The sequence below is a fragment of the Photinus pyralis genome, unplaced genomic scaffold, assembly GCF_008802855.1.
Source record: "Photinus pyralis isolate 1611_PpyrPB1 unplaced genomic scaffold, Ppyr1.3 Ppyr1.4_LG4, whole genome shotgun sequence".
Lineage (NCBI taxonomy): Eukaryota > Metazoa > Arthropoda > Insecta > Coleoptera > Lampyridae > Photinus > Photinus pyralis.
Window position 1 is genome coordinate 49,708,737 of NW_022170511.1, and position 22,651 is coordinate 49,731,387.

The window sequence follows — 22,651 nt, forward strand, 5'->3', positions numbered from 1 at the left end:
CTCTGAATCCCACGAATAATCAAAACAATAAAATTTGGTATTTGTGATTTATTTAATTATTTTACATCGAAACTATAACTAACACAAGCTTATTTTGTACGTCAGGCGGTACTTATTTCAATATCTTCATGTCTTACTTGCAGCATTTTGTCTCCTTCTCGGATTCCCATAAAGCGTCGCATTTTCCACTGAAAAACAAGAGGGGATAATGTCAATTAAATTACTCAACAATTTGTACCAGTGGAAATAGTGACCGTATTGTGAATTCCATTTTATGGTACGAGACGAAGTGCCAAAAATAGTTAAGACTAGAGCAGAAGTGCTTACCAGTATGATTCATCTGCATTACACAAGTCGGGAGTGCAACGACAGGTGCCGTCGCAATTTCCTGCTACCATGCCAAATAATACCATCAGTAGAACAGTCACCATCAGTAGCTTAATCATTTTGAATTCTGTATACACATCACGACGAAAACGCCACGCTTTTATAGCATGTTCAAGAGGCGGAATCTTATCGAATTTCGTTAATCACCGATTATCTTACTTGGTTTCCAGGTTTGACGTGTTTGTTACTCAAATTTTTGGATTTATTCGTGAGAGCCTTTCAGCGAGCGGATAAAAAAAATAACTTAAGAAGCAAAGTTTAAAAATCCACCTATTACTATTAAGTTAATGAAACATTGACTTCAGGAGAGGAGATCCATGTGAAAATTTGAGAGAACATAAAAAATAAGTTTTAAGAAGTTGTCACAAATCAATTCCTTCCTTCAACACCCACTTCACCTCTCTAAAAGCAACGATATCATCCCATAAGGTTTACGATCAAGGAATCGACCGACTAATTGATAATCTTCCTATTACGAACGTACATTGTGATTTGTTTTCTGCGTTCCCAATCTGATTAACGTATACATAAACGTTTGCCAACTTACCCAAAATGACAGTATGACAGGAAGACCACATCATTTAGTTCCTGTGCATCAAAGTCTCGATCAAAGTAATATGTTTTGCAGTTTCCCCGATGAAATTAGTGAATAATTAAAAGTTTGGACATCATCCCGAAATTATTAGGGGAAAAAACTCGCTGCACTATATCTAATGACGAGTCATCAACCAGCTTCTAGCTTTTCTTGTGTCGAGATCTCATCCCTCACACTGACGCACGTAATGAAGAACCTTTTTTGAAAAATGCGCTAAAATCTCATGGATTGCGCCCGATTCTTTATGCTTGTTTGCAATACAAAAATCCTCCCCTTTCATTTTTCTTATTAGTCTTTCTTTCTTGCGCCAAATTTGAGGTACGATATTTTTCTAACGAGATATATTAATTTTTCTGATCATTGTATTTTTTGTGAAATCATTACCAATTAGATTGGCATTAAAATATTAACCAGATATTATACACGCACACACAGCACACTCGCAGTAAATGTATTCTCGGCGTATTTTAAGCATGAATTCACTCGTGTTTAATTTTTCCATTATGCCAATATTGCGTTTTATGAACGTTTTGAAGCCCACAAACTATGGCCACTTTTTTCCCTCTACAAGATGCTAATTTTAAGTCTGACGTTTCTTTTCCGGTTAACCAGCATCAACTTTGTTTTTTTCTTATGGATGTCATTCATACTTTTCGTGTCATTTGATAGAGCATATTTTTATTTTTTATTTCAAAAATGTAAATATCACTATTTTTTAATAAGAAATGGCGCTGGTAATTCGCAAACGCAACACGCAAAAAACTACAAACATGCACTACTCAAGACAAAGTTTGCAAGGCAAAAAAGAAGATATTTTAATAATATTTAAAAAATATTGATGTTTATATTTTAAAATCAGAAAAAATGCTCACAAAAAGCAAAGTTGATGATGGTTAGCCGGAGACGAAACGTCCGATATAAAATTTAAAGGGAAAAATTTTTTTAAAATATTTTGAAATACCTTTTTAAATAACTTCGGTAAAAAATAAAAACGTTTTTGCAAAATTTCGTTTTTTGTGCGTGTATAAACTGCTGGTCAATATAAGGCGCTTTTAAGTATACCTAAATGTGTTACCCATAAAATACATAAGGTTAGCAATCTGTTGTATGTTATACACCGCCTTTTTTTGAGGCCCGAAAAAAAAAATTTTTCCAGATCGACCGGGAAAAAAATTTGTCTTATAGAATGTAATTATTGGGCTACCAGTTCAAAAGTTACAGCCCTTTGAATTTTCTTTCGAATTTGGTTTCTAGTGTATAACTTTTGGTTGAGAAGTCTAATCGGAAAAGTACGAATTGTTTTGGATTCTACGCCCCGAAATTAATAAGAAAAAGTGTTTTCCCGAGAAATTTTGGTGTAGTCGATTTTTTGTAAAAAAGGAAGGTTATACACTGCCTTTTTTTGAGGCCGGAAGAAAAAAATTGTCTCAGATCGACCGGAAAAAACATTTTCTTATAGAATATGGGCTGTAGATTCCATAATTTCAGACAGTTCCAAGATTGGGCTACTAGATCAAAAGTTACAGCCCTTTAAATTTTCTTTCGAAATTGGTTTTTAGTCCATAACTTTTGATTGTCTAATCAAAAAAGTACGAATCGTTTTCGATTCTACGCACCAAAATTAATAAGAAAAAGTGTTTTCCCGAGAAATTTTGTTGTAGTCGATTTTTTGTAAAAAAGGAAGGTTATACTGTATGTGTATATCTGTGATCTTACATAAGATAAATCTAGTAACCAATTATGTACTTTCACTAAATTATTTTGACAAATTCTGATTAATTTGCTATGGACCCCTTTTTAACTACGTATAGAAGAGATTTCTACCCGAAACGGGTGAAAACGTAAGCATAACATTAAACAAGGTTTCACAGCTACCACTTCACAGAGATGTTGTGAAGGGGACGCAAGAGTTTAGTGATCCCCTGGGAGAATCCTTCAAGAATTACTTGCAGCTCAGCAGCGATCCAACATCCCCCGAACCGCCGGTTGTAGACGCCGACACCTATCTACACTTGGTACTTTAGGAACCTCTCAAACTTAAGTAATTACTTTCAATTCCAGCACGAAGAAAATCACCCAAAGCTTGCACGAATGCATTTTAAGGAACCGATTAATAACGAAGTTATGACTAAGACGTTTATTTATAACGGGAGGACAGTTTACCAAATTGACTATTGCGATTTGGGTAAGAAGAAATGGAAATGGGTGGGTATTACTTGGACTTTTCAGAGAAGGATAATGCGTACAAAGAGGAACTTCGGAAGAAAAACATGTTTAGACTACCGGACGACTGGGACATTCCCCTGACATCGCAAAGGTATGCTCATAGGGATCCTGTCGTGATTAACCCTCAAGCAATGGAGCCCCCTAAGAGAATTAAAGTCGCAAACAATTTGGAACCTCAACGTAGGTGGCCAATAAACGTATTCCTGCTATATTACCTATCTTTAGCACACATCCGCAAGATTCTCAATGTCACGACTGGTAAATCGGAGTATATGGGAATGATTGGTGATTTAGGTGAACTGATTATGAATGAAGAGCTACATGGAAAGGTGGTGTTGCAGTAATTTTAAATGACAGAAGAAATGAATTACAATATTTGTCACATCTGACATTTCTGCTTAATAGTGATCGATTCCTTTATGTTTCACTATCTGAATTATCCTTACAAACGCCACAACACAGTTGAAGATGTCATTTATTACAACCAAATATTTTAATAACCACATTAATCTTGATTCCTTATGGTTGAACACGAACTGATTATAGATGCCTACAGTTAGTAAGATTACACGGGTTTTCCTTCTAGGGGTATTTAAACCCTGTCCAAAAATTACAACCACAAGATTAATTCACGGGGTGGTAGGTGGATTCAGTCGGAAGGCCATTACAACTTGTTATGTGCAACTCGCAGTTTAGGTGTACAAGTATTGTATCGGCCAGGATACTAATTTCTGTTCCATAAAATCTCTCCGATAAAAAATGTACAGTACTACGTAGTATCATTGAATAAGTAATTATTACTTATTCAGTGCTAGTATTGAAACATTAATCTCCAGTTGGGTTGGTTCGACTTTTGTTTCACTATCGTTTATAGAGATTGGAATACCGATAGTTCAGAACAGATTATACCTTAGATTGAAAACAGCTAAGCGTGTATTTCCCGTATCTTTAAGAGTGCTGATTATTTATCGATTGTAACTTTGGGCCCTCTCACCTACAAACGATAAACAAGAAAACATAAATAACCTATCATAGGAAAATGAGTGTGATCACTTTTTGCGTTCTCGAGTTTATTATTAGAGCATTTTTTGTTATCGATTAAAACAGTGTATCCCACCAATAGTTTCCACCGTGTTATCTTCAAGAATTTATAACACTACCGGCCGTGAAGCATATCTATCCGAATTCATCTTTTATTATTTATTAACATGAGGGAAAAATGTTTCTCAAGGCTGGCGTAGGTAGCAACCATGGTAATAGAATCAACAACATTAGGTATGAAAAATTAAGCAGCGTATAGGGTAGTGTAATGTACAAAGGACGTTGCCGTTGACGACGGACTTTATAAGAAACAATGAATTTTATAGATAACTTAACAAACGAGTTTGAATTAAACTTAAAGGCAGTTTAAAATGTCAGTGGATAATAGGAAATTGTCAACTTTGCGATGTATACTGAAAGAGTAAATGGTTTTATTTTCCGATTCGACTTTAAATTTAGCACCTTTGCCCTAAATTTAGCCAACCGAACCAAGAAATATGGGCATTCTTAAGACGGAATCTAATATATTTAAAATTATATTCGTTTTTTCATGCAAGAACTAGATATATGGAGGGAGCGTATTGTATTGAAAGTAATTCCACTGAACCATAGGCAACTTGTCACCCAAGAACACTATAATCGATATTTCTTCTTAGGCCGCTTGACATGGAGCAATACAACGCGCAAGAACTTGCAGAAAGAAATTGCAAGGTCAAATCCTTGCATGCAATAAGCATTGCATGGTATTTGACATGGTGCAATTCTATTTCAATTGCCACATGTCTGCCAACAGAAGAAAATATGGACTTGTCATCAAATCTGCTAACCTTAAATAAAAATTGAATTTTGATTGCTTGAAGAAACATGAAAATTACAAGAATAAATCAGATTAATAAAAACAAGTAATGAGTGCGGCTCTCAGCATCATAGTTGCCGCCCCTGTATTTTACTAGGTTGGTGACACAAAAACAACTAGATTTATCCCTAGAATTGCGCGATTAATGCAAGAAAAATAGCACCGGTCCTATAAAAATTGCACGCAAGTCTCTTGCAGCAATTGATCAGCTGGCTTTGAACTGCGCATGCCTTTCGCAATTTTTCTTGCAACTTGCATGCAATTGCAATTTTTATTGCTCCATGTCAAGCGGGCTTTATATAGCGCGAGTAGCAGCGCCTTCATCGAGAATGTCAAAAAGTGTGAATTTGTAAAACTAAGCAAACTGAATTGAATTTGAATTTTAACTGGAAGCACTGTAACTACTTATTCTGGCTATTGAGCTTGCAAAAGTAAAATGAATTGAATTTGAAATTTGAAATTTTTTCGTCTCGAGAAACAACGGAATTCAATGAAACGGTGTCACCAGAAGAATTCTAAGAACGTTTACAGTGTTGAAGTGTATTCGAACAGTCCAAAAAAAAGTGAGAAAGAATTGAAAGATCAAAGAAGTTTATAAGACTCGAGGAAACGAAAGAATCTAAGGAACCTGTAGATTTAAGAAAAAATTGAAGAGAACTCTGGGATTCGAAACAATCTGAAAAGCGTTAAGAATTCAAAGAACACGTACACTCTAAAAGACTAGAAGAAAAACCAAGCACTCAAAAAATTTGAAGGATGCCATAAAGAATCTAAAGAAATTAAACATGCGAACAAACCAAAATCTCTGAAGAACCTCTGCATCATAAACAATCTGAAAAAATTGAAGAATTTGAAAAGTTTTTAAGAAATGGAGTAATCAAAAAATTCGGACATTCCGAAGATTTGTAAAATAAAGAAAACAATACACATAGAACAAAAATGTCGTAATGGCCTGGAAATTATATTAGTTGTTGAATAGTTAGTAATCGATTATACGGGAGTAATTTATGTTATGAACTCTTAAATATATTTTTAAAATTACATTTGGGGAAATCAAGAATTGATATAATTGTTTAAAAAAGTGTGAAGAAAAATTTCGTATATAGGTACGCAAATATTCGACCCCCTAGATAGTAAATTAGTATAAAACAACTGAATGTAAAGGGGACCAAACAAATATTTTCTCCTAACAATGTGAGAGATTACGTTTCTACTTTAGCCTGAACTGTACTTACCTTTTTGATTTTTTAAAATCTTCCAAATAATGAAACACATGGTAAAGGTATTATTTTTATCTTACAAACAAAGGTGAGTGAGTAAAAAATTATAAAGAAAGACGAATAGCAAATTTTTCCTTGCCTTGGGGTACCGTTACTGTAGGATCTTCAATTACATCAACACAGATTCCCATTAATTACAAAGATGAAAGACACGATCTTATTCACCTAGTGGTCCAAAGAGTTTGCAAGCATCAGCTTTATGATGACGAGCATATACACGAGACCTTTTTTGTTCAGAAGCTGAGTCATCGAAAGCTTGTTCCACCTTAGACAACGTATCACGTGCAAAAGGTGGACATAGTCAATAGGATTTAACAGTATCGCTACCTTGGCCTTTGAGTTCTTCTCATATTGGGATCTACTGTAGGAAGTGTTTCATCTGCCACCCCCAAAGATCTTCGTGCTCCAATTACATCTGTACAGCGAGGTTCCAGGACACCCAGCGACCAACTAGACACTTTATCCTGTATCGCAGGTGATCCAAACCTCCCAGTACCTTGAGTAGTACTTGCTCTCATCTCCAGCACCAGCGCTTAAAGGATTCGTTGAAAAAATACCGTAAAGACGTTTCCAAAACTTCCAAAAAAATTTCTTTACTTTACACTGGGCCAATAACCTCTTGGTACCTCAGAGAAAATAAGAAGCGTGCTGTTAATTAGAACGTATATTTTGGAATAATATTATGTTAAGCAAAAAACAAATTCGGTTAATTCAATAATGAGAATTTAAAACTACTAATTTTTTGGCGCACTCTGTAAACAAAGCGCGTCATGTTATCCACCTCCAGTTCAGATAATATATACCATGTGACGCATTGTTTGTCATTTTTATGTCAATTCTCAAGTTCAGAAAATATTATGTAGATAATTTGAATACCAATTATTTAACAAAAGTGATAATTTTACAGTAGATAATTGTAGTTAGTGTCGTATTATGCTGTAAAAATTTAAGCGTAAAAAATGGGGTGTTGTTATAGTTTTTTTTGCAAAGAGGACAGTGCACAACAAGTACATTGCTTTATCATAAATTTCGGGTTTTCTCACATTTTTTCCTTCTAGAGGGGCGAACCGAATGAAAGGACTCATTTACTTGTTGATCCGGTCTCCAATAGTGCGAACATACCTCAATATAACAGGTATTTATTGTTAGTCTCTTGATCCTGCCTTAAATGTTTACTTCCAGTGAAGATTTCTTAAATAATTCGAATACTTTACCTAAAAAGACTGATGAGCAATCGGCATTGAATCGTATTTTACAGGAGACGGCAACGTGAGTGACCTTTATTAATTTATTGTAGTGTAACATTTGTATGTTTCAGAAATGTTATAGACGTAGCCGCTTTGGATTCACACAATTTACAGCAACACGAATATGTGGAACGGATGCGACAATATTCCTCCAAGTTACAGCAGGCTTGCGCTAGTAATAAGTTACCAGTTAGACATAAGCTTTGTGTTTTACAAGATGTGCCGATTCCAGAAAAGGTCATATGTTCTGAATCGATTAGTGCAGATGATTTAAACTTGGTGAGTCATTCTCGTGGTATGTGCAGAGAAATATATTGTACATTTCAATTTTAGATAAGCACAGCAGTATCTAAAGCTGCCGCAGCTATTGGCGAGATAAAAGTGGAACATAAAGAAGATATGGTGGTGTTGTTTCGAGTTCCTGACTAGGCCACTCTTGTACTATGTAAAAATACTATATTTTATAACGGCATTATTGCTAGATTATAAGTATTTTCTAAACGATTAAAACTGTTCTTTTAAAATGTTTGATCAATTTAAGTCTGTGTTGTATTATTTATTGCTCTACAAAGTTGTATAAGTGATATTACACTGATAGGAAGGTATTTTTAAGGGACTATCTGGAATTATTTTAGACATACTCATTGTGGACAAATCATATCACGTAAACAACCAGATATAAAATGTTAGCATTATAGTCATTGTTAATTATATGAGAAAGCTTTATTAAATTGCCATAACAAAAAAGGGGAGTTTTATTACAAAAAATTACACCAAGGAGCTGGTTGTTTTGGTATAATGGTGAATTAGTCTGCATAAGTTTATTGTATCAATACTTGTAATTCCTGTAATAAATTGTATTTGCAATTCCCTGATTTTGCACAATGTCATGCACAAGTGTGATGAAAGGACCTTTACACACCAAGTGTCTTCATACAATCGTACATAAGCCAAAACTGCTTATGAAAAAATGATGAAAACTCAAAATTTAAGTTGTAGATAGGTAACACATTTAGAGATACTTTAATACATAATTATTGAATACAGATTTGAACACTAACTTACAATTTCACACCTTTAATATCTTTATCAATTGTAACATTAGGATGCTGAGATACTGCTTGGTGTACTGGAATTAGCGGTGGATGTGTAACTGCACTAAAGGTAGAATCTGGCATGTGGAAAAAGAACACCTTAAAACCAATTGCTAACAATAAATGGCAACACACAATGTAGGCCATTAAAATAAACTTTCGCTTTGATAATTGCAAAGCAGGATACAAAGTGAAGACTAGAACAGCTCCAGATAAAACGGTTGCAATTAAAACCAAAATCCATTGCAGCCACATTATCTGAATGGAACAAAGTATTGACACCGGAATGTATATAAATAACGAATATCCGTAAACACATGCCAATTCTAGTGGTGTGCTTATAGTTTCTTCAACAAGTTGTTCTAATTCTGATGACTCGATGGTCCACTTTAATAGCCCCCACAGCACTAAAGGAATAATGCTAACATAAATCACAATTGCTGTACTGGCATAGGATACTAAGTGAAAGTTGTACTTCCAATGGTACTGTTCGTTTGCATGCTGCAGATAACTGGCCACATTACCACTTATTGCAATTGTAAATATTAGCGTCATCGAAATCCAAAATGGACCATACAAGTCCGGTTTAAGCTTTATCTGGTTACTCATTAACTTATTTCCTTTTGGAATAACTGAAGACCATAGTCGCTCCACCACTTCCGAAGTGTCTACATCGAAGAATTGTTGGTAATAGTTTAAGGTCCAGAACGCTTTCGAAGTCCCATCTACAATGAAGGATGTGTACACAGTTATGCGTATTGTTGGAAGTTACCTCTGCCACCTTCTAAAGATATCGTGTCTTCCTTTCTCTGTAACGCTTCCAATGATCTAGAACTTTCCTTTTCGGGAATATCGTCAGTTATTTGTATTGAGGCGGTGGTTACATTTTGGTACGTGCTCGGATTTGGCATTTCGGGAAAATCTTGAAAGGATAACAGTTCGTCTGTAGGAACTTCTTGCATGCCCGTCATTTTGGAAATTTTTTAATGACTACGTTTTAAAATACTTTCCAAAATATTAAAGATTTCGTTTTAACCTCTACAAATTGACACATCACATATTTGTTTTTATACAGTGGCTCACACACCAACATTCGGGCTATCGATGTTTGTGTCTCAATAACCGCTGTTTTGAACTGTTTGCCGAAGTTGTACAGGGTGTAAATCGAAAAGTGGAACATGGGCGTTTAAACTGGCAAATTACTTTTTCTTTGCGCAAACGTTTCCTAATCATTTTACGCAAAAATACTTCAAATAAAAGTTATAGAGATACAAATTCTGCATCTAAATCATGTGAAACGATTATTCTACCTCTTCTTGTACGCGAAAAAATTAATTATAAAGATTCTGTTTTCACGAGTTTTTAGTCTAAGTAGCCATGGACTATGATAAAAGAAAAACATAGTCCATGGCTAAAGGAATGTCGCATAATCCTTCTTTTAAATCTTTCCTATGAACTGTTTAGAGATTTTCTACAACTATTTACATACATGCGGTGGCCACCGATGCGCTTTTCATAGCAGTTGTATATTTTTTATGGATTCTATAGCCTTTCACTTTGTTTAAAAATGCGTTAACAAGCACATGGACAAGTCTTCTAAGCGCGAATATTTGAAAGGTTTTTCTGGAAGCATTTAAGTGACTCTGGAAAGCCTTGTGAACAAGTTAAAAGTAATTGAAGGCACTCTAGGAGTTTCAGTGCTTCCTCCTTCCTGGACATCTAAGCCCTGGAAAACGCAGTTTTAAGACTACTACATCACTTTTCGATGGCATTTAGACAGAAATTAGGTCTCTTCTAGAGCTTTAAAAGTACGCTAGAGAGTTCTAGGCTATTGTAAGACCGTATGCGCTGGAAATAGGTAACCTAAACGTTGTAGAGGAGCCCTAAGAGGCCTTTAAAAGCTTTATGGTAGCTTTACAGAGCTCTATAAGGCTGTTTCAGAGCATTCCTCCTTCCAAACAACCTTAGGTCTTCCCAGGTTACTGCCGTAGTCTTTTAGACTCCTTGAGAACGCTCTAGGCGCTTATCAGTTAAAGTTTTCTCATGATAAATAATTCCTGCGCTGCAGTATCTAAAAGATCATAGTGTATTTGTGTTTATGAGGTCAATATACGTTATTATTATTATTATCAGAGCATTTAGATCGATTTAGATTCTTATTATGATTATATACGCACTTTCTAGAGCTTTATGTGCACCACTCTTTCAAGCACTAACTGGTCTATTTTAGGTTCTATGTGCAACTTGGTGGAAAGTTTTCCAATGTTAAGAAAGAAGGCATTTTTAAACTTTATAGACATAAGGGGTCCTGAGAGATATTAATGGAGTTCTAGAAAGCTGTAAAATCGAAGATCTGAGGCCTTATGGCTATTAATGTTTTACTGGTGAATGAAGGATTAGGGGCTTCACTCAACGGTTTGGAAGTCTTTGAAAACTATATGGAGTCATACTTTGCAGAATTCCCACAAAAAATTTTTATAAAGCATGACGTTATTAGGTAAACGTTTTGTTAATGTTAAAAGGTCTTACGTTGAAAAATAGAATGTTTTTTACTCTTTCCTTTTATATCTAGTTAGATCTAGCCCATCTTCCCTTGTACTGTACTGCACCTCATTTGCTGCATAAACTACTATGCACAAGAAGTTTAGGGCACTAGGTAGATCAAAGGATAATAAGAGCAATAAAATCTAGAAACCTTGGTATTTGCAAAGGTGGTCGTCAGTTCTAGTACGCTGACCTATCTTCTTCCATTATTGATTACAGCCTAATAGCACAGATATATGTGTATATATGTGCTAATAGTAACATTGTAAAAGTAAAGACCATTGCTATGGAGACCGTTAGTAACTACAGATTTTGCCATTGTCTATAATGACAAATATAAAAAAGAAGTATTTTGAACAATTACTGGGCTGCAAGAAAGCGTACTTAAACGAAAACGAATACAAAATTTACCATACCCTTTTTTTGAGTACCCTACCAAGCGAGGCTGAAATGTTTTGCGTCTTTCGAGGGAGAAACTTTATAACTCAACGAGAAGCCGATGAACTAATACAGAAAAAGTTAATCAACTTGGAGCAATCTTATGCTGTGGTAATATTTCGCTGTTTTGACATTGAAGGTAATCACTCGCCCCAGAACTTACCTACTCCATAATACATGACTTTTAGGTAAAGGTTATATCGATTTGAGTGATTTGAGACGTGGCTGGGCTAGTGTCACGCCAAATTTGTCTTGGGAGGTAGTTGAGAGCTGTTTTACCGATTTGGTACCACAAGGTGTTTTGAGTTTCGATTTATTCAAGCGTCTCTATGGCGACTGTAGTAAAATATAAATACTCTTTTTACATTCGATGAATAAACATTAGTATAAAAAATTTTCCGTCTCTTCAATCATGATGAAATCAATCTGCTTTCGATATCTGTCTCCATGGGATTTCCAAGTGTAAAATTTCCTTTTATGAACCAAGTGTTGGCTATGACCATCTTCTTTTCTTGGGGAACTCTATTAGATGTAAATTCCTTTCATTCCTCGCCGTCTTCTATTCCGAATCAGTTATGGTGCTGTAATGGTGAAGGCGTGTCATCTTAAATTTTGAATATTTTAGATATTTCAACGGTTGATAAGTTGATAAGTGATTAATTACACAAATATGGCACAAACTTTGTGTTACTAGAGAGTCATTTGTGCTTGTCGTGGTTGTTAACACCACACTAAGGTTTTTTGGGGATAAAATGGTGGATTCACAAAAACACATACTTTAGGTCAGGAAACGTTATTTCTCTTTACACTTATATTATTGACATTACTTTAACATGTTAAGTTGGATCAGGAGGACTTTCAAGACTACCTCCATTCTCCAAGATAACAAACACATCACATAGCCTTTAATGAATCTATTACACTAAAATACACGTGTTATTAATAAAATTAAGTATACATTAATTTCAAATTGTAGTTGAAGATTATACAATAGATTTGTTCTACTAAAGTACTAAAGCCTATGTTAACTCAGCAGGTATCTATTAAGATTTATGAAGGAACTTGAACATAATTGTGATGGGTACAAAGACGAGCAGGCGGAGCTATCCACTTACTTCTTGGGACTTAGTGATTATAACTATATATTTGCGTATTAGTCGCTGATGGTGTCATGCCACTTCACTACGTAAGGACACCAATCAGTGACAAGCTAAATAATTAAGTCCTCTATTCCATGGTCACCTTAAGCGAGGTTGTTAGTACTACGTAGCACCATGAGAAACGAATACGAGTTCTTCATTATCTAAAAAACAAGACATAAGTACAGTTCCTCAATACACCACAACTCACCATAACGAAAACAGTGATGGAAAGCATCGAAAATCCTCCAACGGTAATATACAGCGGCTTCACAGATCTTCGCATCACTATCAGCAAACCTTTCTGAAATCGGATGTCGGTTCCAATAAAATCCAACTCATAGCAAGTATCAGCAATTGACTGTGATGCAACGCTCAGTTGTGTCCCAAAATACGACATGGAAAATTGAGACAGCGAGACAACCACAACTTCAAAATACGCTTGAAATGCTTTACTGTCAAATAATGGGAGCTAAAATGAGACGTTTGGGGCTACCTCTTTAAATATACAAACGAAAGTGGATTACCACAGAGGCGTAGTAACACGAGAAACAGATAATCAATAGATTTGCCAGGACATCAATGAGTACAAGTTTTGAGCAAGCCATTTCGATTTGTTGCATAAGGTCGATTAGAGATAAATGGCGTTCGACGATGTCCTTAAGAAATCTTTGTAAAATGGTCCAACTTTTATTTTGGTCATTCTGTAACATAATGATACGTCAATTTTCTCCAAAATATCAGTTTTTAAAGAAAAAGTGCTCGCTTGGTACGTCCTAATGGCAATCACTCGTAAACATAACTTACCAAAGATTTAAAATTGTTTCGTATGCAATTTCGAAATAACTTGAACTGTACAGTCATATCAATCAAAATTGTGGTAATTAGTACGTTTGAAAAACAAACAATTGAGGATACTAAGTATACCGACAGCACTTCGTAAACGTAAGCAACCTCATAGTTGGGGCTGTACGTTATATTCAGCAGGGTGACATCTAAAATCGGTGTTCTCCATTCTTCGCATGGTAAAGTTAATCTTCCGTACAATGATATCATGTAGAGGAGTCCAAGAAAAAGGTAGTAGCAAAGAGATCCACAAATGACCTGAAACGATTACATGTTCTTGACTAGAAAAATGTATGTATCTACATCATTGACAATGTCATTATTTTAAGTAACATTGAAGGGATCTACCACCATTGATTGGCCAAAAATAACCGATAAATTAAAACTTACTTTTCTCATCAATTACACACTTACTATTTTATTTAATCTGTAGATATATCCTTGAGTTGTCCTGTACACATTCTGTTCTTCTTGAGCATCCGCAATCGTTCTCAATACCTTTCGAAATATACCCCTATGGTACAACATAGTTAACGCTTTAAAAGTGGCTAAAAGGAAACGAGTGAGAAGTTACGAAAACAAAAATAAATTTCCACCTGAAACAGCACCAAACATATTAAAACATCCATTTATCATCAGGTCGAAGTTGTCCAAATGGTGGTAAATCGAGTGAAGGGAATTCCACGGATAGGAAACAATTAAAATAATAGCTATAAAGGAATAAATTTTATAAGAAACAGACTCGTTTTCGTAAAAATTGATGCCCAAGCATCTGAGTAGATATTTCGGAAAGAAAATGCAATTTTTGCGTATTTGATTTCGCATAGTGTTCATTTTGTAGCATCTGAACTGAAAACGGCAGATCGACTAAAGGGATAACTATACATTGCCTTGCATTAAGTATTCTTTTTGTACAGAGCACGTCTTACGCTTGATTGGCAGTATAATTTTTCTAGTTGGCATCTAAAAGGTAAGTTGTTTATAATGAAAGGTACTGAACCTCAGAAATAGCCATATTCATATTAAGAGACGTTTCCAGGAATTGGAATTGGAAGATACAAATCAGTCTAATAAAACATTTAAAAGGTGAGTATTAGAGAATGAAATCTACTCTTTTCGCTCATGTCGAATAATGGATAATACATTAAACGATTTAGATATCTCCGTAAAGTATCAACATATGTATATTAATCATTTTGTTAAACAGCAGTGAGTAATAATTACACTCGGTGATCCTTAAAAAAAATAGAAATTTGTTATAAACCAAAGATTTTGATCCTGGATGAATTCGACCACTACATGTGTAAGTTAAATATCATGGTAAAAATACACAATAATAATAACTCCAATTAATTTTATCTTATCGTTAAAGCTCTAAATATTCCTTGCGTAATCATTAAAACGCCTACCTATCCTAACTAAGTAGCTTAAGCAGAGGGTTAGTAAGGGCGAAAGGAAATGGCACTTACGTTTTCGTGGTTTCAGTTTCCTTCCCGATTACTTGTCTTAGATGCTTGTAGTCGATGAAAGATGAATGGATCGATTCCCTTAAGGTGGTTGGTCCTTTTCAGATTGTGTTTATGGGCTTGAAATCCCTGATAGCGAAATTTGGTCACTCGATGGACAGTTCAAAAATCACTCCCACACAATCCTACCCACTGCGCCACTTTATAGATTCACCGAAACGATTCTCGTTTTTAAAAACGCGAAATTATACAAACTATCGCCTTTATTGAAAAGCGTACAGACAAGGAATGAATTCTAAGTTATTTTACATTAATATTACATAATTCGTTTACTATAAAAGATGCCCAAAAAAGTCCCAGAAAAAAAATTGTACACATTTACCGTCGCCATATTTCTAAAATATTTTTGATCGCCAGGGGCGTGCTGTAATCGAGTTGCGTATCAAACTTGCGTTTTTTTTTAATGGAATACCTCTTATCTTATTAAAGATTTGAGTACTTGGACAAATTTTTAGCGCATTTTTGAAAAAAATACGCTATTATATTCGTCATTGCTGGCAGGCCGGCTGTCCGCGTTAGATCTCCACAACTACAATAGCTAGAGACTTCAAATTTTCACTAAAAGCTTTCTGCTATAGTGTAGATGTGCAGGCACTAGTCTATTTTGAGTTAGATTACTTGTGAGATCGATAATTGAAGAAAATAATTTCGATATGGGTTTCGGATAAATTAGGTAGATATCTTAATTTACTTTGTGATTTGTTTTACAAAATGAAGACGTACCGTCAATTGAAATTAAATAAAATTAATTATTTAACGCAGCTCGCGATAATTTTAAACTTCGCTAATAAAATACTGACCTGCATTACCAAAAATGCGCTTTAATCATGCATATGCTGATTTACAACTTGTTTTATGTAACATGCTATACGCCTAACTTTAACGATTTCGCTGTTATAAGGTTTTTCGTCAAAATTTGACAGTTTTTCGAAATTTTTTTGAGAGGAACTAAATCACGCAGGGGACTAAGTTTTGAACACAGGCACAGGCAAAGACCTCTTTCACAGTTACATAATTTTTTTTAGCACTTTATCAAAAAAATGAATCAATTTGTGTTGCATACTTTTTAAGATCGCCCTCTTACCGTAACAAACACAACTATGGAAAGAGCTGTAAATTTTCCAACAATTATTACAACAGGTTTCTGACATCTTCTCATTATGATTATTAAGGACTTTTGAAAACGAAGGTCGGTTCCAATAAAGTTAATGTGATAGCAGGTGTTGGACACCGTCTCAATCTCCAACGTTACCTTTGTACCGTTGGACACCGTCTCAATCTCCAACGTTACCTTTGTACCATAGTAGGATACAACATATATGGACATTGTTGTTGCTGTTATTTCGAAGTACGATTGGGTCGCTTTTAGATCGAAGAGAGGTAGCTGCAAAATATAATATATCAAGAACCAAGAACGCGAACAAAATTAAAACCTTAACCACCACCAGCACTCGACCTTAGGTAATAATTGAATAAGGGGTATCGTTTTTAGCAGATCATGATAAATCTTGGACATAAAAACTTACAACCGACGCGTAATATCCTGAAAAGCATATGATCAGTAAGCCCAAAACCACGTCGATAATTAATGGCATGGAGCAAGCTTTTTCAATTTCAGCCATGATACCAATGAGACTCAAATGGCGCTGTACGATCTGTCGAATTGAAGGCTGCAACGAATAATTATTAAAATGGTAAATCGGATTATGCCCATCAAATACTTACAACGTAATCCTCTGTTAATATGTTCGCGTATTTTTGAGTGATGAAACGATTAAATAGTTGAAACTGTACAGACATATCGATTAAGATCGCTGCAATTAGGACGTTCGAGAAGCATACTATGGAGGATACTAGATAAACACTTGCTAACTGGTAGATATATGCAAGTTCGTAGTTTGGGCTGTACGTTATATTAACAATTGTTACGTCGAGAATTCGTGTTCTCCATGAATAACTGGGATGCGTTATTCGCCCGTACATTGCGACTATGAACAGTAGAAATTCGACAGCGTAGTAAGAAGCGGCAACAATAATCCACTGAAACAGAATTAGTTATTCGTGTACTTATCAATGTTGAGAGATATAACTTACCACTTTGTTAACGTTAAAAACATAATTCTGTGTAGGTTCATATGTATTTCTCTTCACCTGAAGCGTTTCAATTGTTTTCAGGATTTTCGCAAACAGATCCCGGCGTCTCAGCATTACGAATGTTTTTAAAGTTGCTGCAATACAATTAGAGAATAGGTACGTTTTCGTAGTGGTTACCAAATTGAAAGTTACCCGAAACACCGCCGATAAAGTTAAACAGACCATTTATAACTAAATCGAAGTTTCGAAAGTTAGTGACGATACTATGCATCGCAGTAAACGAATACGAAAATACGAGTAAACATACAATGTAGGAGAAGAGTTTCGTTCGGGAACTATTGTCTTCGTAAAAATTAATGCCATACCATTTGAATAGAAATTTTTAAAATATGACGCAACTTTTTTGAATGTGCATTCTTACCCGTTCCATTTCTAGAGTTAGACGAGTTGTGAATGAGTGCGTATTTAAACAACCACGATACCGTGAAAAATATAGTACTCGTGTAAATATTTAATTGAGTTGTTGGGGCGGAAGATTTACAGAAATACTCATTGCTTTATAACTTTTTAATGGTATAGTATTCTGAAAAAAAGACCGCACGTAACGATTCATGTCATGAAACATTTAGCAGTTTTGTATACAGTTGAGTATACCTAGATGTTGTCTTTATAAAATCTAGTTGCTAAACCATTAGAAGTCGCATGATCCTTCAGAAGATGTAGTTGTCAGTTAAACAGGGTGGGTAATTACTCATTAGTGTGGTGACTGGAAGATTGTGGGTTTATTAACGGACATATTTAAAATTCATTGCCGTGGCATGTTGAAGGACTCCTAATGCTACAACCCAAAAATATTTTCACTTATAATTGCACAAGAGGTTTGTATTTTACCGAATAAATTTGGGTTGTTAAGGTAATGAAAATCTGTTGCCTAGCAATTAGACGAGAAAAACTGTCAACTAATAAAAATGCGACACCGCAGGTGGAGCATTTTTAACCGCAGGTGGAGCATTTTTAGGTTGACAGTTTTTCGAGTCCAATTGCTAAAAGGAAACAGATTTGAATTGCCACAACCCAAATTTATTCGGTTTAAATACAAACCTCGAGTGTAATTCGGCAGGACAATTTAACGAACAAGAAATTCACCAACTAATCAATTATTGACAGACGTCAAACTAGTCATATGGGAAAGGATAATGCGATAATTGGTTCGAAAATGAATAGTGAAAAAACCACTAGTGCATTTGTCGCTGGAAAAGTTGCAGGTAACTTTTGCCGCTGTCAAAGTGACAATTGCACTGCGGCTTATGCGATTTTTTATACATGAGTTGAATTGTCACTTATAATTGCACAAGAGGTTTGTATTTTACCGAGTAAATTTGGGTTGTTAAGGTAATGAAAATCTGTTGCCTAGCAATTAGACGAGAAAAACTGTTAACTAATAAAAATGCGACACCGAAGGTGGAGCATTTTTAGGTTGACAGTTTTTCGAGTTCAATTGCTAAAAGGAAACAGATTTGAATTGCAACAACCCAAACACCTCGAGTGTAATTCGGCAGGACAATTTAACGAACAAGAAATTCACCAAACTAATCAATTATTGACAGACGTCAAACTAGTCATATGGGAACGGATAATACGATAATTGGTTCGAAAATGAATAAGTGAAAAAACCACTAGTGCATTTGTCGCTGGAAAAGTTGCAGGTAACTTTTGCCGCTGTCAAAGTGACAATTACACTGCGGCTTATGTGATTTTTTATACATGAGTTGAATTGTCACCGAAATTGCATTGTTATACAGAGTGATTTATATCACAGTTGCATTTTTTAAACAGAACCCCTTGTGTATTATTACATATTTCAATTCCTTTGTGAATTTTAGTGTGACATCTAAAATATGATTTTTATAAATATGTTTTTCAGCGCATTTTTTTAACAATTAAAAAAAAGTTGCTATTGTTTGCGTTTTATCTCCCCGTATGTCCGCACCCACTTTTGCGTTTTGAACTACTTGTAGGGGAATTATTGTCCTAAAATCCTGGAATTCTGCAAATCAGTAGCCTATAGCTTGAAGGTGTACCAGACGGCCTTCAAATTTTGTTGTCCTATGGGGGAATTCCTCGTGAATTTATTACCAAGATGCTGTTCCTGAAGATAAAATGTGCTGTGCATAACTTTTGCAGGCGATAACGAATTTGTCTCAGATTTTGACACGCATGCCTGTAGTGATGCCAAATAAAATTTTTGCAAATGGGTGGCGAAGGGGTAAACATATGTTTCTACTCAAACCGACGCCCGGATGCGGGAACGGAAACGGAAGCGGGGCGGACGCGGGATATATTTGTATAAATGAACAGCGTGATATGCATGTGCAACAGTATGCATACGTGCATATCCCGCTGTACAAATATATCCCGTGTCCGTCCCGCTTCCGTTCTCGTTCCCGCATTCCAGCGTCGGTTTGATTGGACCTTTACCCTTCATGGATATTATAATCGAGAAGTTTCATAGAAATGAATTTTATTGGTTTTTACAAACTATAACTTCGTAACACTTTTTGGAAAGCAGTAGTTGGGACCGGGAACTGGTTTCTACCAACTACCGCCCTTCTCCCTTATCAAAATTCAACTGAGAACTGGTTTTATCCTTCATAGTACTTTAATGAAAGCTCTTAACGAAAGGAATTCATTTCTACCAACCACAGTCCTCCTCCTCGACTCTCAAAAACGGTTTAAGAGTAATGAGCAATGAAAGTCCTTAGGTGTGAAAGTTTTAAGGTGAGAGATATCCCCAGGGGTCTGCGGGGTATGGAATAACCCCGCCCCCCAGTCAAACACAATACTCCCCAGTGAAGATAAATTTGAAGATCCTCTGTCTCTACAATCATGATCAATATGGATGACATCTTCGTATAGTGGGGAATATTTTATACGCCCCAGATTTATAACCCTTTCCTACTCGCCCGATACGCCTCGGGAAGGGACCTTCGAATGAATGAAATACCAAATACTTGCTTGTCAAGAAAAGAAAATTCAACTGTCTTTTTTTAAGCGTAATGGGAGACCCTAGGGCTGAAAGTTGTAAGGTAGGACACATCTCCGGGTGCTTAGGGTTTATTGAATATACCCCGCCAAACACAATACTCCCTAGTAAAGTAAATTTGAAGATCCTCCTTTCTTGCCATCATGATCAATATGAAATCGTTTGTACAACGATTTGAATATAATCTTCGTAAAAGAATAAAATTTCATTAAAAAAGTGTGAAATTTCGACGCCAGATCTATTCCACCTTGCAAAGTCGAGCTATACCAGCAGTTCTTAAGAGATCATTATATTTCGAGCTTATGGAAAATTGCTTTCAAACAAGAACCTACCACATTGACCCCACTGGAACATGGTTGGATAGAGGAAGAAGGTTATTTCGTTTTTAAATGGTTTGAAGGAGATCAACTTCCGGACCTTGTCAGTGATTTGGTGGAAGACTCTCCAGGTAATTACATTACAACGAATTCTATAAAAAAAATACTTGATTCGATTTACAAATTTAAATTTTATGGTTACATATACAGATATGAATATGAACATAAAGGAAGACGAGCACCTATCTAACGACGAAGAAGATGAGCCTGATGATGCTGATGGAACTTTACTGTAATAAATATATCGAACAGTATATATATATATTTTTAAAAGCAAAAAGCATTAATTTTGTATTATTGAATGTTAAGAAAACAATTAATAACTTTTGTTCCTGTTGAGCCACTTTCCTGAAAATCACTAGCGTCCGTCCTTAATGTTCAAAGTACCCGTATACCAAATTTCAACACGATCTGCCACTTTAAAAAAGAGTTATAGCGCGGACGGACGGACGGACGACAATACAAAACTATAAAGGATCTGAGGATCCTTAATAATAGTAGGTAATAGTAAATTCAAGAACATGTTGATTAAACTGACAGAAAAGTAAGTACCTACCTACTTACTGTACACAAGTATACGTATGCTCGAGCGGTACTTTATCTGTCTGCCAGATTGTTATAACCGATGAAAATGTCTGCCATGATAAATGTAAGCTAGAAATACTGTTAAAAGAATAACATATTTAAATTTCAGATTTACTGAAATATTTTTAAAACTAATTTTTTTTTCAATTTTGAGAAGCGACTGCCGTGACGTCACAACCACCATAACTATCTGCCATCGTGATTTTCCAATAAAAGAAATGATATAATTTAAAGTATGTCAATGGCAGTTTTACTAAAATACTTTCAAATATGGTGTAATTTTTATGCCTGTTTCACCCGAGCGCCACTCAACCTACCTCGATCTGGCTAAGTTAGTCCCCCACTCATGAACAGTAAGTATAAGAGAGTCTTTGAACAAAATTGAGGGTTTACTGAAATATGTTGGGTCTGCTTTTCACTGGCTCTTAGATTAATACTTTTCTTGCGACCGAAAGCAGGATAATTGTCTTTTTTATGGATTAGCTTCCCACAAAGGATTTCACTAGCTCTTCTTACTGAATTACTGAAGCAATATAAGAAACTGTATACTTGAACCGTAGTTAATTTAGTCGATTCGACAGGAATTACCTAGGGAATTACATTGTTACTCGCAACTATACCAAGAATTAAAAGGTTTTTGTTCTTTCGGCCTTGGGTGGTGTTGAAGTGAAGGTTTGTAGGCTGAGTAGGCTCAAAAGTCAGACTTCATTTAGTATTTTTATTTGGTAATGCAAATATTTCGGACGCACTTTGCTGTCCTTCCTCAGTGGGACCACTGGGAAAAGGTTAACGATTAGCAAAATAAAATTAAATTACAGGCTTACAATTGTGTGCACTAAACACGTCGTTAACAAAATGGTGGTCGCCTTCATTTCTTGGTGAACAATTAGGTACATCAAAAATTATTTTAAAGAAGACACATTAAAATTTCTGGTAACATATCAATTTGATCTAAAATTAAATACATAGCATAGTGCACACAAATCTGCCTGTCTTTTTGTTTAATTTTATTTTGCTAATCGTTAACCTTTTCCCAGTTGTCCCACTGAGGAAGGACAGCAAAGTGCGTCCGAAATATTTGGATTACTAAATAAACATACTAAATGAAGTTTGACTTTTGAGCCTACTCACCCTACAAACCTTCACTTCTATACCAAGAATGTATTCGCCACTCAGACACGAAATAAAAAGAAAACTTAATTGCCACCGACAGGGTTGATTCGTCCGTGGACCACAAACGAATGCTTCAAAAAATTTCTTTTTCTCTTAATTTCTTTTAACTCATTAATGCCTAAAAAATGGTGAGTTATTCGGACGGACATCTATATTCGTT

At 35.4% G+C, this 22,651-nt stretch overlaps 5 protein-coding genes across 6 annotated transcripts; 2 read left to right on the plus strand and 3 right to left on the minus strand.

Annotated features, from left to right (window-relative positions):
* The first annotated feature begins 2,709 nt into the window (after positions 1 to 2,709).
* Positions 2,710 to 3,657, plus strand: LOC116167540. The gene is made up of 5 exons (XM_031482924.1): positions 2,710 to 2,823; positions 2,868 to 2,997; positions 3,044 to 3,167; positions 3,212 to 3,388; positions 3,434 to 3,657. The coding sequence occupies exons 1-5, from the start codon at positions 2,768 to 2,770 to the stop codon at positions 3,550 to 3,552; spliced, it is 606 nt and encodes a 201-aa protein (XP_031338784.1). The 5' UTR covers positions 2,710 to 2,767; the 3' UTR covers positions 3,553 to 3,657.
* Positions 3,658 to 7,196: 3,539 nt separating this feature from the next.
* LOC116168779 (ragulator complex protein LAMTOR1) lies at positions 7,197 to 8,379 on the plus strand. Its single transcript, XM_031484759.1, has 5 exons — positions 7,197 to 7,392; positions 7,444 to 7,520; positions 7,568 to 7,654; positions 7,704 to 7,911; positions 7,966 to 8,379. The coding sequence occupies exons 1-5, from the start codon at positions 7,345 to 7,347 to the stop codon at positions 8,059 to 8,061; spliced, it is 516 nt and encodes a 171-aa protein (XP_031340619.1). The 5' UTR covers positions 7,197 to 7,344; the 3' UTR covers positions 8,062 to 8,379.
* Positions 8,380 to 8,619: 240 nt separating this feature from the next.
* Positions 8,620 to 9,797, minus strand: LOC116168778 (protein YIPF1). Of its 2 annotated transcripts, none has more exons than XM_031484758.1 (2): positions 9,508 to 9,797; positions 8,620 to 9,451 (listed from the first exon to the last, which is right to left on the minus strand). In XM_031484758.1, the coding sequence occupies exons 1-2, from the start codon at positions 9,695 to 9,697 to the stop codon at positions 8,694 to 8,696; spliced, it is 948 nt and encodes a 315-aa protein (XP_031340618.1). In that variant the 5' UTR covers positions 9,698 to 9,797; the 3' UTR covers positions 8,620 to 8,693. The 2 variants fall into 2 exon arrangements, with proteins under 2 accessions (XP_031340618.1, XP_031340617.1); XM_031484757.1 differs by having other exon boundaries at positions 9,499 to 9,797.
* A 2,933-nt stretch (positions 9,798 to 12,730) lies between these two features.
* LOC116169938 (odorant receptor 49b-like) lies at positions 12,731 to 14,521 on the minus strand. Its single transcript, XM_031486151.1, has 6 exons — positions 14,290 to 14,521; positions 14,108 to 14,241; positions 13,655 to 13,951; positions 13,375 to 13,551; positions 13,059 to 13,319; positions 12,731 to 13,011 (listed from the first exon to the last, which is right to left on the minus strand). The coding sequence occupies exons 1-6, from the start codon at positions 14,516 to 14,518 to the stop codon at positions 12,952 to 12,954; spliced, it is 1,158 nt and encodes a 385-aa protein (XP_031342011.1). The 5' UTR covers positions 14,519 to 14,521; the 3' UTR covers positions 12,731 to 12,951.
* A 1,764-nt stretch (positions 14,522 to 16,285) lies between these two features.
* LOC116169218 (odorant receptor 67a-like) lies at positions 16,286 to 17,584 on the minus strand. Its single transcript, XM_031485245.1, has 5 exons — positions 17,506 to 17,584; positions 17,314 to 17,447; positions 16,945 to 17,259; positions 16,746 to 16,889; positions 16,286 to 16,603 (listed from the first exon to the last, which is right to left on the minus strand). The coding sequence occupies exons 1-5, from the start codon at positions 17,582 to 17,584 to the stop codon at positions 16,286 to 16,288; spliced, it is 990 nt and encodes a 329-aa protein (XP_031341105.1).
* Positions 17,585 to 22,651: the final 5,067 nt, after the last annotated feature.

Excerpts from the sequence above, each read along its gene's own strand:
- LOC116169218 (XM_031485245.1), bottom strand. The coding sequence starts at position 17,584 with ATGCATAGTATCGTCACTAACTTTCGAAACTTCGATTTAGTTATAAAT. Across the intron at positions 16,890-16,944 it reads TATTAACAGAGGATTACGTT|CCTTCAATTCGACAGATCGT; the intron begins GTAAGTATTTGA and ends TATTCGTTGCAG. Across the intron at positions 16,604-16,745 it reads CAGGATATTACGCGTCGGTT|CTACCTCTCTTCGATCTAAA; the intron begins GTAAGTTTTTAT and ends TATATTTTGCAG.
- LOC116167540 (XM_031482924.1), top strand. The coding sequence starts at position 2,768 with ATGGACCCCTTTTTAACTACGTATAGAAGAGATTTCTACCCGAAACGG. Across the intron at positions 2,824-2,867 it reads TACCCGAAACGGGTGAAAAC|AGATGTTGTGAAGGGGACGC; the intron begins GTAAGCATAACA and ends ACCACTTCACAG. Across the intron at positions 2,998-3,043 it reads CCGACACCTATCTACACTTG|CACGAAGAAAATCACCCAAA; the intron begins GTACTTTAGGAA and ends TTTCAATTCCAG.
- LOC116168778 (XM_031484757.1), bottom strand. The coding sequence starts at position 9,697 with ATGACGGGCATGCAAGAAGTTCCTACAGACGAACTGTTATCCTTTCAA. Across the intron at positions 9,452-9,498 it reads ATCTTTAGAAGGTGGCAGAG|ATGGGACTTCGAAAGCGTTC; the intron begins GTAACTTCCAAC and ends CCTTCATTGTAG.
- LOC116169938 (XM_031486151.1), bottom strand. The coding sequence starts at position 14,518 with ATGCGAAATCAAATACGCAAAAATTGCATTTTCTTTCCGAAATATCTA. Across the intron at positions 13,320-13,374 it reads CGTGTTACTACGCCTCTGTG|CTCCCATTATTTGACAGTAA; the intron begins GTAATCCACTTT and ends GTCTCATTTTAG. Across the intron at positions 13,012-13,058 it reads CCATCACTGTTTTCGTTATG|ATAATGAAGAACTCGTATTC; the intron begins GTGAGTTGTGGT and ends CTTGTTTTTTAG.
- LOC116168779 (XM_031484759.1), top strand. The coding sequence starts at position 7,345 with ATGGGGTGTTGTTATAGTTTTTTTTGCAAAGAGGACAGTGCACAACAA. Across the intron at positions 7,393-7,443 it reads AAGAGGACAGTGCACAACAA|AGGGGCGAACCGAATGAAAG; the intron begins GTACATTGCTTT and ends TTTTCCTTCTAG. Across the intron at positions 7,655-7,703 it reads ATTTTACAGGAGACGGCAAC|AAATGTTATAGACGTAGCCG; the intron begins GTGAGTGACCTT and ends TGTATGTTTCAG.